We start from the raw sequence: 15,319 nt of genomic DNA on the forward strand, positions 1-15,319 counted from the left end.
CTTGCTACCTTACAGGAACTCATGGCGGCTTACAGTGTAAATTGTAACAAAATACCTAAAAACCAAAAGTTAAAATCAATTAATTTAAAACCGCCAGTAGGCAGAAGAACTAATCAAATGCTGTCAAGAATAAAACTGCCTTCAGCTGCCTCCAAAAGGCTGAGAGTAAAGGGTCCAGGCGCACCTCCCTGGGGAGGTTGTTCCATAAACGTGGGGCTGTCACTGAAAAGGCCCTCTCTTGTATACCTATCAGACACACACATGAAGCTGCCTTATACTGAATCAGATCCTCGGTCCATCAAAGTCAGTATTGTCTACTCAGACCGGCAGCAGCTCTCCAGGGTCTCAGGCGGAGGTCTTTCACATCACCTACTTGCCTGGTCCCTTTAACCCCACTGGGGATTGAACCTGGGACCTTCTGCATGCCAAGCAGATGCTCTACAAACTAAGCCACAGCCCCTCCCCGAGCTTCTTTGGACAATGGGACAGTCAGGAGGGTCAACTGTTGTGATCTTAGTTCCCAGGCAGGAATGCATGGGAGGAGACAGTCCTTCAGATACCCCAGTAGGAGGAGATGTCATTTGTTTTCCAGATACCTGGAGCTGACAAGTGAGGAGAGAGGGAGGCAGGGTTACCAACATCCAGGGGGGGCCTGGCATTCTCTTGGAATTATAACTGAGCAGCAGACTACAGAAATCAGTTCCCATGGAGAAAATGGCAGCATTGAAAGGCAGACTATATGGCACACATCCTTGGAGAGCCAGCGTGGTGTAGTGTTAGAGCCAGTGTAGTGTAGTGGTTAAACTCTGATCTGGCAAACCAGGTTTGATTCCCCACTCCTCATGAGCAACGGATGCTAATCTGGTGAACCGGGTTAGTTCCCCCACTCCTACTCATGAAGCCAGCTGGGTGACCTTGGGCTAGTCACAGGTCTCTTAGAGCTCTCTCAGCCCCACCTACCTCACAGGGTGCCTGTTGTAGGGAGGGGAAGGGAAGGAGACTGTAAGCCGGTTTGATTCTTCCTTAAGTGGTAGAGAAAGTCGGCATACGAAAACCAACTCTCCTTCTTCTTGGCAAGCGCCCTTCCCTCCCCAAACTCTGCCTTCCCCAGGTTCCGCCCCCAAAACTGCAGCAATTTCCCAACCTGGAGTTCCTAACCCTATTGGGAAGAAGCAGGCAGGGAGGCTCTCTTGGGCAATGTTTTCCCTACCTCCCTCTCCTCATTTTCGCAAAAAAAAGAAAAGAAAACATTTCTTGCTCGTGCCAAATGAAACGGCAAGGCCCGCCGAGGACTCACTTGAAAGGGTGCCCTTCATCGGTCTTCTGCACAGCCTGTAGCACTGACTTGTAGATTCTGAAGCTAATGGTGGCCGAGAGAGCTGCAAGCGCCAGGTAGGCGACCACGCTGACGACGCTGAACTGGGTGAGGGAGAAGAGCAGCAGCAGGATGCTCCCAAAGACGATGCCCGTCTGCTTGATGTCGCGCCAGTACAGCAGGTCCATAGCTGTGGATGAGTGAGTGGGGGAGGGGGAGGGTTGTGGGGGGGGGGGAGAGCAAGACAAAATGTTAAAGCCGGTCTCTGAAATGGGCCAAGGAAGGTTAGTGCTTTGAATTCCCAAGAACCCACCTCCTTGGCAGAGCAGCTGTGGGAACAAAAAAATTACAAGAGTGTAAACAGAGACCAACATCCCCAGTCACATGAACACATGAAGCTGCCTTATACTGAATCAGACCCTGGGTCCATCAGTCAGTATTTTCTACTCAGACTGGCTGCGGCTCTCCAGGGTCTCAGGCCAGAGGTCTTTCACATCACCTATTTGCTTGGTTCCTTTAACTGGAGATGCCGGGGATTGAGCCTGGGACCTTCTACATGCCAAGCAGATTCTCTACCACTCAGCTACAGCCGCTACCAATTATAGAATTACAGAGTTGGAAGGGAAGTTGAAAGGTACCACCTGGGTCATCTAGTCCAACCCCCTGCACAATCTTCACAATTACGCTGTGAAATAGGTGCCCAAGGAAAAATTTATGAGATGAAGAAAGTTCGAGATGAAGATTTAACCCTGGCCATTTATGCTTGGTAATTAGCAGCACATTCCAGGCTGAAGTGCCCTGCATATTTTTTTGAGTTCTTCACACTGAATCGTCATTCCAGAAGTCACTGCAAAGACGGCACATACTGGCTACGCATTTCTTAAGAGCCCCTTTAACACGACCTTTTTTATTTCCTCCATCCCTGCCTCGAAGCATCCACTCAGGGGAGCATGAAGAATCACAGCTGCGGGTTAGCTATGCAAATGACGCAGGAGCAGGCGAGTAGTGTGGTGGTGAATTTGTTTGACTTTCTCCTCTTGCATTGGGTCCGTGAATAGGCATTTTAAAGGTCGGATTTAAAAAAGGAGCTTTGAGCAAGCATCAAAATCGACCCTGCATAAATGGCCCTTGTTTTCACACCCAAATGCAATACTCTTACACCTGCACCGCTTTTTGGAGCAGTGAGAAGTTCCAGGCTGGTTTCCTCTGGAGAAGAGAATGCTGGAGGCCAATGGCTTTTTTGGGTAAAATTGTAGTATTTCTTTATTTATAAATATGCAAGTAGAACGCAAATGGAGGCAAACAGGCACTCCTGCAAGGCAGCAATTCCACTGTTGCACAACAGATCCCCAGAGAGAGATAAATCTTTTATGCAAGGGAGTTTTACCTGGGGTTCGATGCTCGCTCGACCCACACTTTTCTGCTGCGAATTCTAAAAAATGCTATGCACCAGCAAAATCACCATCTCAAATCCAGAAGCGTCTGAGTCCCTGCCCCTTGAAAACACTGCTTTGTAATTGGCTTTACTACTTAATGTGACAAAAACGTCCAGTTTCCCTCTCCCCCTGGTGGAAACCCAAGTGCCATTTTAAAAACGATTTCCCAAAATGGAGCTCTTTAAAAGGAATGGGGTGATGGGGGAAACCGAAGCATGGTTTCAAAACCCACTGTGAGGCAAATGTCTGCTCAGGAAGAACTCTGGGTGGGAGATAAAAACTGACCAGTTTCCAGAAGCTACCATTTTTATTTCTCAGTGTTGTGGAGGTAGGAGAGAAGCAAGCAGGTGTGAAATGATGGAAGAGCGTGACTTAAGGAAGCAAGGGAGAAAGATTAAAGGCATCGTACGGCACAGGTGCGCTGCCACCTGGGCACTGGAGACCTTGACGCACCCCCCCTCTCTCAAATGTCTGTCCCAAACCTTGAGTGCAAGATATTAAAGGTAAAGGTCTCCTGTGCAAGCACCGGGTCATTCCTGACCCATGGGGTGATGTCACATCCTGACGTTTACCAGGAAGACTTTGTGTATGGAGTGATTTGCCAGTGCCTTCCCCAGTCATCTTCCCTTTACCCCCAGTAAGCTGGGTACTCATTTGACCGACCTCGGAAGGATGGAAGACTGAGTTGACCTCGAGCTGGCTATTAGCATTCAAAAAAATCTAGCTGATATCTAGATCAGGAGAGCATTCTTGATAATGGAACAACACAGGAGGTTGCTTTTATAAGAGCACAGGTCTATAGTCTATTGCAATGTTTAGTGTGTGTTTCATCTTGCTTTTAGTGCATCATCATCTACCTTTGTAACCTACTTTCCACATTATGGTATGTCTTGCCATAGATAAATTTTGCATTGCTTTGCTTGCTTTGCTTTTCAGTTCTACAATCCTAGTACTATTACATTGTTTGTTAGATGTTTTATGCTGTTTTATTGAATTTCTTTAAATTCTGCAATCCACCTTGAGTCTTATCAAGGAAGGCAACTACAAATTAATTAGAGAGAGAGAGAGAGAGAGAGATTCTGCACCAAATACCAGATTTCATGTGGAATCTCAGAGAGGCATCTCTTGCTACCATCATGGGGTAAAATATAACCAGATATTGCCTATTTCACACATATAACATTTTGTCTGACCAATGAGGAAAGCTGACAGGAAGAAAGTTGATTCATTTGAAATGTGGAGTTGGAGGAGAGTTTTACGGATACCCCAAACTGTCAAAACGGACAAAGCAGTGGGTTCAAGATCAAATCAAGCCTGAACTCTCCCTAGAAGCTAAAATGACTTAAACTTGAGGCTATCATATTTTGGTCACATTATGAGAAGTCATTGGAAAAGACAAGAATGCTAGGAAAAGTGGAAGACCTAACATGAGATGGATTGACTTGATCAAGGAAGCTGTGGCCATCAGTTTGCAAGACCTGAGCAGGGCTGTTAACGAGATGGAGTTTTGGAGGCCATTAATTAGTAGGGTTGCCGTAACACACAACATTTTCCCTCTGAGGCAGCATTGTGGTTAAGGGAGCTTTTCCCCAAGGATACCCACCTGTTGCCCACTCTCTTGGCTTTTAGGCGCCAGGCAAAGACTGCTATATTTTCCAGAGCTTTAAAAAAACCTTCATCAGCTTCTGTTGAGAACTCTTGCTGCTGTCTAACTTGTTTATAGCTGGTGCCTTTGTTACGGTTATTGCTCTTAGATTTTTTAGAAAGAAAGAAAGAAAGAAAGAAAGAAAGAAAGAAAGAAAGAAAGAAAGAAAGAAAGAAAGAAAGAAAGAAAGAAAGAAAGAAAGAAAGAAAGAAAGAAAGAAAAAGAAAGATGATAGATTGACAGACATATAGATAGCTGGACAGATAGATTGATGACAGATTGACAGACAGACATATAGATAGACAGATAGATGGATGGATGAAAGAAGGAAAGATAAAGATAGATACATTGAAAGACAGACAGACAGATAGCTAGATGAAAGACAGAAGGATAGATAGATTGAAGATAGACAGGCGGACAGATAGACAGAAAGATGAAAGAAAGGATAGATAGGTAGACAGATGAAAGAAAGAATGCTTCTTAAGCCAGCCAGTGGGGAGGGGCTGTGGCTCAGTGGTAGAGCATCTGCTTGGCATGCAGAAGGTCCCAGATTCAATCCACGGCATCTCCAGTTAAAGAAAGTAGGTAAGTAGGTGATGTGAAAGACCTATGCCTGAGACCCTGGGGTGCCGCTGCTGGTCTGAGTAGACAATACTGACTTGGATGGACCAAGGGTCTGGTTCAGTATAAGGCAGCTTTATGTGTTCATGTGCTCAAACCCAAATAATGACCAAAAGTGTTTGTCTGATGAAGGGAGCTTTGACTCTCAAAAGCTTATACTCCCAAAATCTCTAAGGTACGACTGGACTCCAATCTAGCTGTTCTACTGCACACCAACATGGCTACCCTCTGCAACAAAACAGTCCAGGCACTAAATCAGTTCCCATCCAGATGACAAAACAAACCAAGGATCTTCTTATCGCCTGGGTGACTCAGGGCTGGAAGCCTGGCTTTATCACGTTAATTAAAGAAATAATTGACTAATGAGATAATGAGTTGTTAGCATTTTGCCTCTGAGAGCCTCTCCTATGCCAGGCACGTTGGGCCTTGATGTTTTTGCCTTCCTTTTGAAGATGCCTTCCCATCTCTGAAGAAGAAACATTGTGTGTGTTTGAAGAGAAAGAAGAAAAGAGGTGGTTGTTAATTCAGGTCCATCACTGGATAAAGAATTGAAATCTAAGGAGAGGCCTAGCTGTACAGGAGAGAGGGAAGGAGAAATGGAGGGGGTGTCACCAGCTAATCAAATGAATGCATAGTGAGCAAATTTGGCTAGCAAGAGAAGAAGAATCTGTCTTTTGGAGAGACTGCCGAATTTTCTGTTGACCCTGGTGATTTTCCTGTTTAGAGGGATTTATTGTTACATATTTCCTCCTCTTTCTCTTCTCTTAATTTCATTAACTCTACTTGTTCATTTTCCAAGTGGTCTCACTTCTACCAAGACTTGATGGGTGCAGCCGTTTTCCTAGAATCTCCTCAAGCTTTCCCCCAAAGGTTGCTTGATGTTTGTTTTAGGAAAAAAGGAGGAAATCCCAATGTCAGATGACATGGTCATACCCAATTGGATCATTACCCCTAGCCCAGCATTGTTGAATCTAGGAAACAGCAGCTCTCCAAGGTTTGGGCAGAGAAAGATTCATTCTAGATGTGCTACTTGAAGATCTTTTTTTGTGAGAGATGACAACTAGTGATTCTGGGACCTTCTGAATGTGGGAATGATGTTGTGAGGCAGAGGCAGGGTGCCTATTTTCCATGCGGAACATCCCAGGTTCCATCTACCAATAAAAGGCTCAGGTAGTATACACACATGAACACATGAAGCTGCCTTATACTGAATCAGACCCTGGGTCCCTCAAAGTCAGTATTGTCTACTCAGACCGGCAGCGGCTCTCCAGGGTCTCAGGCTAGAGGTCTTTCACATCACCTACTTGCCTAGTCCCTTTAACTGGAGATGTCAGGGATTGAACCTGGGACCTTCTGCATGCCAAACAGATGCTCTACCACGGAGCCACAGCCCCTCCCCAATGCCCTGGCCTGGATGGCCCAGGCTAGCCTGATCTTGTCCGATTTCAGTAGCTAAGCAGGGCTGGTCCAGGTTAGTACTTGGATGAGAGACCACCAAGGAAGTCCAGAGTTGCTACACAGAGGCAGGCAGTGGCAAACCTCTGCTCATCTCTGGCCTTGAAAACCCCATGAAGAGTTGCCATAAGTCAGCCAACGTATGCAACTTGACGGTACTTTCCACCACAGTAGGTGATGTAAAAGACCTCAGATTGAGACCCTGGAGAGCTGCTGCCAGTCTGAGCAGGCAGTACTGATCATGCTGGACGAACAGCCTGACTCAGTGTAAGGCAGGTTCATGTGTTCTAAGCATGTATTTCACCCCAGAAATACAACCCCTCCTAAGCATCAACCTAGGAGCACGCAAACACCTTTGAATATTTTGCTAGTCGTTTTGGCTTCCGTTAAATTCCTCAGCTATTTTGCCCTGGGCGGGGGGAGATCTCTACATCTGGTGGGCACAATTCTCTTGCAACTTAGAGATATATGGAGTTTCCCCAAGAAGTTTTGCTAAGCTGGAAGCTGTTTTTTGTTTGCCCCAGACATATCAGAATAACCTAACTCATGTTACAAAATATGAGATCATGCACTTTATACTCCCCCGCGTAACAAAAACAATAGTTCCCCAAGCGGGTTGGCCTCGACCTTTCTATAGCATTTACACCTCTGTAATTGCAAGCGCTGGGGGAAAGGCTCCTTAGGCACCCGAAGTTAACTGAAGAGATTAGAATTCATTCTATTTTTTTTTGCAATACACAATAACCAAACGCATAATAAAACTTAATTCATTTTATACTTCAATAGCTAGTGTTTATTCATCACAACCAATGAACACATGAAGCTGTCTTCTATTGAATCAGACCCTTGGTCCATCAAAGTCAGTATCGTCTACTCAGACTGGCAGCGGCTCTCCAAGGGTCTCAGGCAAAGTATACCTATTATATTAGGTGCATTGGAACACAGGCAGGATAATGCTGCTGCAGTCGTCTTGTTTGGGGGCTTCCTAGAGGCACCTGGTTGGCCCCTGTGTGTGAACAGACTGCTGGACTTGATGGACCTTGGTCTGATCCAGCATGGCCTTTCTTATGTCCTTGTGTTATACTCTGAAACTCTCTTTGGTCTCGAAGGTACTGTGTGTGTTGTGTTAAGTGCTGTCAAGTCGCTTCCAACTCATGGTGACCCTATGAATCAATGTCCTCCAAAACGTCCTATTGTCAACAGCTGTGCTCAGGTCTTGCAAAATGAGGGCCGTGGCTTCATTTACAGAGTCAATCCATCTCCTATTCCGGCTGGACTCAAATCTAACTGAGCAACTCCTGCAGCCCCCAGGAGCTGTCCAAAGTCCTGATTCTAGCCAGCTACCCTAAAATAGTTCTCTGCTTGCAGAGACCACTTCCTTAGTCTTTGTTAACACACTCAGCTGCCTGCTGCTGTTCTTTCTCTGTTCTAGGTCATTTCTTTGGACTGACCTTATCTAAGAACATAAGGAAGGCCATGCTGGATCAGATCAAGGTCCATCGAGTCCAGTAGTCTGTTCACACAGTGGCCCAACTAGGTGCCTCTAGGAAGCCCGCAAACAGGACGACTGCAGCAGCACCATCCTGCCTGTGTTCCTTCCAGAGCATCTAATATAACAGGCATACCCCTCTGATCCTGAAGAAATATTTACTCAGAAGAAACCATTAAAAGCTCTTCTTTACAAGCATAAACACCATTGTTAAAGGCTATCTCTTGAAAATGCCACTGGAAAACAAGGAAAATCTATAGGAGATTGATCCTGTACAATTTACAGACTCGCCACAGAGCCAGCGTAATGTAATTGGTTACAAGCAGCCAACTCTAATCTGGAGAACCGGGTTTGATTTCTCGTTCCTTCATATGAAGCCTGCTGGTTATTGGTTACAAGCGGCCAACTCTAATCTGGAGAACCGGGTTTGATTTCTCGTTCCTTCACATGAAGCCTGCAGGGTGACCTTGGGCTAGTCACAGTTCTCTCTGAACTCTCTCAGCCCCACCTACCTCGCAAGGTGCCTGTTGTGGGGAGGGGAATGGAAGGTGATTATAAGCCGCTTTGAGACTCCTTAAAAGGTAGAGAAAAGCTGGATATAAAAACCAACTCTTATCTTCTTCTAAGGACACAGAAGCATCTTCAGAGACACGTGTTTCTTTTTAATCATGTTCACCAGCACAGCTTCCATGATAAAGCTGGAATTCACATTCAACATTTGACACACCAATGCTGCCACTATTAGTTACACAAAGTGTCTCTGCTGTAGCCTCCTCTGGTTTTGAACACATGAACGCATGACGCTGCCTTATACTGAATCAGAGCCTTGGTCCATCAAAGTCAGTATTGTCTGCTCACACCGGCAGCAGCTCTCCAGGGTCTCAGGCTGAGGTCCTTCACATCACCTACCTGCCTAGTCCCTTTAACTGGAGATGCCGGGGATTGAACCTGGGACCTTCTGCATGCCAAGCAGAGGCTCTACCACTGAGCCACAGCCCCTCCCCTTTTCCCAAGGCACACAATGTGGCAAAAAACGTTGTTTCTGGAACCTTGCCTCGATGAATTCCCTTTGAACTGGAAGGGCAGGCAAGGAAATCAAAGGAAAGAAAATGGGGACAGCACATTGCGAAAAACGTTACAGCAAGCCATAAAATGTCTATACATTCATCAGAAACAGGAAACCAGCCCAAGGAGGAGAAGGGATCGTTAGAGGATTAAGATTTGAAAGGAGTACTGAAGGAGAAAAAAAAGATTACAGAAAAGCTCAATAGATTGTCTGCATCAATTTTCATGGCAGGTGCTGCCTAAAGTATTTTTCCCCCCAGGGAGGGCATTTGAAGAACTCTATTTAAATTTAGTTTTGTCTAAAAGGTATACATCCTGCCTTTCAGTCAGCTGGTTTTTAAGATGACTCACAAACAAAAAAACCCTATTTAAAACAATTGCTGCAATAAAACCAAATCACTGCTAAATAAAGCAACAGCTAAAATGACAGATCGGTATTACAAGCCTCCAAGCAAAATGCTGCCAAGATTGTGGGTAAACAAAGAAGGTTCTAACTAGTGATTAAATAGTAGCAAAAAAAAAAAAAAAGGATGCTTGATTACTGTATCTGAAGGGAATTCCACCATGGGGTGCCACCACAGAGAATGCTCTGTCTCATATCTGAAGGAGGGGGTGTCTCTAGAGCAGGGCCTCAGCAGAAGACCTTAACAGCTAGGCTGATTCGTATATGTGCAGAAGATCTTTCAGACATTTCCTTATGCAGGATATTTCTATGCCGCCTCTTCAAAGCCCTGTTAAAGGCAGCTTACAATCAAAACTATGTAATAATATAAATGCCCTGACCTTGATAGCCCCAGGCTAGCCTGATATCAGATCTTGGAAGCTAAGCAGCGTCAGCGCTGGTTAGTGCTTGGATGGGAGACCACTGATGAAGTCCAATGTTGCTATGCAGAGGCAGGCAACGGCGAACCACCTCTGAACGTCTCTTGCCTTGATAATCCTACAGGGTCGCCATAAGTCATAGAATCATAGAGTTGGAAGGGACCACCAGGGTCATCTAGTCCAACCCCTTGCACAATGCAGGAATTTCACAACTACCTCCCCCCCACATGCCCAGTGACCCCTACTCCATGCCCAGAAGATGTCCAAGATGCCCTCCCTCTCATAGAATCAGCATTGCTGACAGATGGCCATCTAGCATCTGCTTAAAAACCTCCAGGGAAGGAGCAGCTGTCAAGTCAGCTGTGACTTGACGGTGTAATAATAATAACAATTACAATTACAACAACAACAACACTAATATAAAAGCAAGCTGTATGAATACACATGAAGCTGCCTGATACCTAATCAGACCCTTAGCTCATCCAGGTCAGTATTGTCCACTCAGACCAGCAGTAGTTCTCCAGGGTCTCTCCAGGCTGAGGTCTTTCCCATCACCTACTGCCTGATCCTTAACTGGAGATGCCGGAGATTGAACCTGGGACCTTCTGCTTGCCAAGCAGATGCTCTACCACTGACGATGACACTACTCCACAGTATGAAGCTGCCTTATACTGAATGAGACCATTGGTCTATCAAGGCCTGTATTGTCCATTCAGACTGGCAGTGGCTCTCTAGGGTTTCAGGCAAAGGTCTTTCACATAACTCACTGCCAAATTCTTTAACTGGAGATGCTGGGGATCAAACCTGGGACATTCTGCATGCCAAGCCAATGATCGGCCACCAAGTCATTGTCCCTCCCCAGAGGTATCTATTGATTTGTCTAGGATATTTCTTTGCCAGCTGTCCAGAGCATAGCTACTTGAGGTGACTCAGAACAATTTTTTTAAATCACAAAAAGTCAATCATTCGCAGTAAAATCATAACAACCCTGATCAGCAACAATAATTTTAAAATGACCAAAGCACCACAGAACAGTACAACCACAAAAACAGCAAAATATAAAAATCTAGCAAAACAAAGGTATAAATAGTAAACCAGTGAACACACACACATGAAAACACATGAAGCTGTCTTATACTGTATCAGACCATCAGTCTATCAAGGTCAGTATTGCTTACTCAGATTAGCAATGGTTCTCCAAGGCCTCAGGGAGGGATCTCTCACATCACCTCCAACTTGATCTTTTAACTGGAGATGGTGGGGATTGACCTGGGGACCCTCTGCATGCCAAGCAGATGCTCTACCACGGAGCTATGACCCCACCCCACAGTATGAAGCTGCCTTATACTGAGTGAGCAATGAAATCAACATAGACAGCCAAACACTGCTGTAAATATTAATGTATAATAATATATAGCTCTCTCTCTCTCTCTCTCTCTCTCTCTCTCTCTCTCTCTCTCTCTCTCTCTATATATATATATATATATATATATATATATATATACATATACACACACACACACTGCAAAATTCCATAGGATTGTACAATCAACTGCCAATAATTATCCAAAGTGAATACCGATAAACATCTGATATCCAAAGATCAAAGGTAAGTGTCCATAAATATCTAATCTCCAGTTTGGAACCGTCCAGTTTGGAACCGTCGGAATAGATAGCTGCAATAGCATTGTGCTGGGATTGTGAGCTCTTCAGAGACGTCTTTGCACACATTGGAGAGGAGACAAATTGAACTGATGAAGTCAAAAGACAGAACGGAGCACAATTTCTAGAAAGCCGTTTTCAGTGTGGATATTGAATTCTTCAGTTTGGCAATCTCTTTTGGAATGCTTTGCAAACAATAGTTTTGGAAAAATCGATGGATTTGTTGACACACCAGTGTACTGGAGATTAGATATTTATGGACACTTACCTTTGATCTTTGGATATCAGATGTTTATGGACATTCACTTTGGATAATTATTGGCAATTGGTTGTACAATCATATGGAATTTTGCAGTGTATATATATACAGTATATATAGAGAGCTATATGTTATTATACATTAATATTTACAGCAGTGTTTGTTGATTTCATTGTTGATTTTGATATTACATAGGAGAGTAAGCTTTTTGAGTTTATACTGAATTAGACCATCGGTCTATCAGGGCCTGTATTGCCTACTCAGACTGGCAACGGCTCTCCAGGGTCTCAGGCTGAGGTCTTTCACACCACCTATTTCCAGATCCTTTAACTGGAGATGCCAGGGATTGAACCTGGGACCTCCTGCATGCTACGCAGATGCTCCACCACTGAGCCATGACCCTCTCCGCACAAGAAGCTGCCTTATACTGAATCTGCCCATTGGTCCATCAAAGTCAGTATTGTCTACTCAGACTGCCTGAAGCTCTCCAGGGTCTCAGGTAGAGGTCTTTCACATCACCTGTAACTTTTAACTGGAGATGCCGGGGATTGAACCTGTAAATATAAAGGTAAAGGTCCCCTGTGCAAGCACCAGGTCATTCCTGACCCATGGGGTGACGTCACATCCCGACGTTTCCAAGGCAGCCTTTGTTTGCGGGGTGGTTGCCAGTGCCTTCCCCAGAACCTGTAAATAAATAACTAAAAATAAAATAAACATGAGACCTTTTGCATGCAAAATAATCTCTTTGCTACTGAGCCCCAGCCCCACCCCTAGCAGCTACTAGGGTTTTAACTGGAGATCATATTTCACTTGTATTTTCATCTTTGCTGGCTGCCTATATGTTGCTGGGCCCAGTTCACAGTACTCTGTGTTGACCTTTCAAGCACTAAGCAAGTTAGGGCCAGAATACCCAAGGGACTTCACACATGAAGCTGCCTTCTACTGAAACAGACCCTGGGTCCATCAAAGTCAATGTTGTCTACTTAGACCAACAGCGGTTCTCCAGGGTCTCAGGCAGGGGTCTTTCACATCACCTACTTGCCCGGTCCCTTTAACTGGAGATGCCAAGGATTGAACCTGGGACCTTCTGCATGCCAAGCAGACGCTCTACCACTGAGCTACAGCCCCTCCCCACTTCCTCCACCCATGGAACCCTATGCCCTAAAGATCACCTGGCGCTAGTTTTCCTTCACATGCCCAGATTAAGAGATAAGGGAATGGTGTGGACACGTGATGTTTTATTTTGGTTTTTTTTGCAGCTGTGCATTCCCAGACTTTGGAACTCCTTGCTTCAGGAAACTTAGCGTGGCCTTTGATTTTGGCCTTGTGACCTGTTAAATCCGTTTTGCTCCAGGGATTATTGAATCGGTCTCCTGGTTGATTTGTCTGTTCCCTGCTGATTCTTGCCGACTCATTTTTATTTTTTACTGTTGATTGAAGGCTTTTATAGTTTTTAGTATTGCATTGATACTGTTTTCTGCTTTTTCTTTTCTTTTTTTGCTGCTTTATGATCAAACATTTGCTGTTTTTTGGGGGGGGGCTGTCGTATAGATTTGTATTTGATCTGTTTTTTAAAAACTTTGTAAGTGGTTTTTAGTACAAAGAAAGAGTTATCATAGAATCATAGAGTTGGAAGGGACCACCACGGTCATCTAGTCCAACTCCCTGCACAATGCAGGGAATTCTGCTCCCCCCACACCCCCAGTGACCCAAACTTCAGGCCCAGAAGATGGCCAAGGTGCCTTCCCTCTCATGATCTGCCTAAGGTCAAAGAATCAGCATTGCTGACAGATGGCCATCTACGGTAACCTTAAAAACCTCCAGGGAAGGAGAGCTCACCACCTCCCGAGGAAGCCTGTTCCACTGAGGAACCGCTCTAACTATTAGAAAACTCTTTCTAATGTCTAGACAGAAACTCTTTTGGTTTAATTTCAACAAATGAAGACGGTGACACAAGAAAAGATTACAAGACCCTATCCAAATGACAACCGAGCGAGCATGCACCGGCAAGCAGCAACTGCGTTTAAACGCTCGATAGGATGACATCATTGGAAATGATGTCGATTCTGCTGCCAGAATGTTAGCACATGTCTAAACATCACATGCAGGTCTGTGCTGGACAGCTCAATCCTGGCTTAGTCAGAATGTGTCACTTTCTAATGTACGAAAGATGCTAACGTTAAGTTAGTCATTTGCTGTTTGTTTATGTTGCATCTATATGTGATTTAATCTTGCTCTTCTTCCAAGATTCTTTTTGGAGGGGAGGGAGGAGGTAACAATCTGTCAACAGCCCTGAGTGCATCATCTGCACGTGGGAGCCAGTGTGGTGTCATGGTTAAGAGTGTAGGGCTAGTATCTGGGAGACCTGGTTCAAATCCCATGCCATGGAAGCTGGCTAGGTGACCTTGGGCCAGTCATAGTCTCTTAGCCGGACCCACCTCATAGGGTTGTTGGGAAGATAAAATGGAGAGGAGGACGACAACGTAAGCCGCTCTGGGTCCCCATTGGGTAGAAAGGCAGGGTACAAATGAATGAATGAATGAATTAGGGGAGGGGCTGTGGCTCAGTGATAGACCATCTGCTTGGCATGCAGAAGGTCCCAGGTTCAATCCCCGGCATCTCCAGTTAAAGGGACTAGGCAACTAGGTGATGTGAAAGGCCTCTGCCTGAGACCCTGGAAAGCCATGGAGAGGGGATGTGACTCAGTGGTAAGGCATCTGCTCGACATGCAGAAGGTCCCAGGTTCAATCGCCGGCATCTCTAGTTAGACTAGGCAAGTAGGTGATGTAAAAGACCTCTACTTGAGACCCAGTAGAGCCATGGAGAAGGGACGTGACTCAGTGGTAGAGCGTCTGCTCGGCATGCAGAAGGTCCCAGGTTCAATCCCCCGGCATCTCCAGTTAAAGGGACTAGGCAAATAGGTGATGTGAAAGACCTCTCCCTGAGACCCTGGAGAGCCGCTGCCAGTCTGAGTAGACAATACTGACTTTGATGGACCAAGGGTGTGATTCAGTATAAGGCAGCATCATGTGTTCAATGAATGAATGAATGAATGAATGAAATGAATGCATGAAATAAAATCTCCATAGCAGGAAAAAGGAAATCTTGTATACGTCCCTATATACAAGGATTTTGTAACTTCTTATACATATTTAATCCAGCTGTGCCTATAAAAACAAAGGAACGTACCTGAGCAAATATACAGAAATGCAATCACATGTGCTTGGACATTAGAACATATGAAGATATGTCTACCTAATATCTATAAGCAAACCACCTCTGTTCTTCTGTTGCCTTGGAAACCCTATGGGGGATCACTGTAAGTCGGCTGCGACTCGAAAGCAATTTCCAGCACCTCCCAAAACATTGAATAAACATCTAAAAATCTGTGTGAACGCACTTTATTGTTAGGCAGATAGTAAGCCAGGATCAGCTGCAGTTCCCTATTGAGTGCACATGTGGGGGCAAAGCCAGGTTTACTGCTGCATAATGTGTGAAACCAATTCTGATTCTGTAAAGTCCTAGGCCGTTTACACGTGGTAATTAGCAG

General features: G+C 45.0%; 1 protein-coding gene across 2 annotated transcripts in view; it reads right to left on the reverse strand.

The window, feature by feature from the left end:
* RTN1 (reticulon 1) overlaps positions 1–15,319 on the reverse strand; it is a 120,306-nt gene that overhangs the window by 12,497 nt on the left and 92,490 nt on the right. For both annotated transcript variants that reach the window (XM_056851534.1, XM_056851535.1), the window contains one exon: positions 1,298–1,505. In XM_056851534.1, coding sequence (XP_056707512.1) covers positions 1,298–1,505 — 208 coding nt within the window. The remainder of the gene's footprint in view (positions 1–1,297; positions 1,506–15,319) is intronic.

The sequence above is a fragment of the Euleptes europaea genome, chromosome 6 (genome assembly GCF_029931775.1).
Source record: "Euleptes europaea isolate rEulEur1 chromosome 6, rEulEur1.hap1, whole genome shotgun sequence".
Classification (NCBI taxonomy): Eukaryota; Metazoa; Chordata; class Lepidosauria; order Squamata; family Sphaerodactylidae; genus Euleptes; species Euleptes europaea.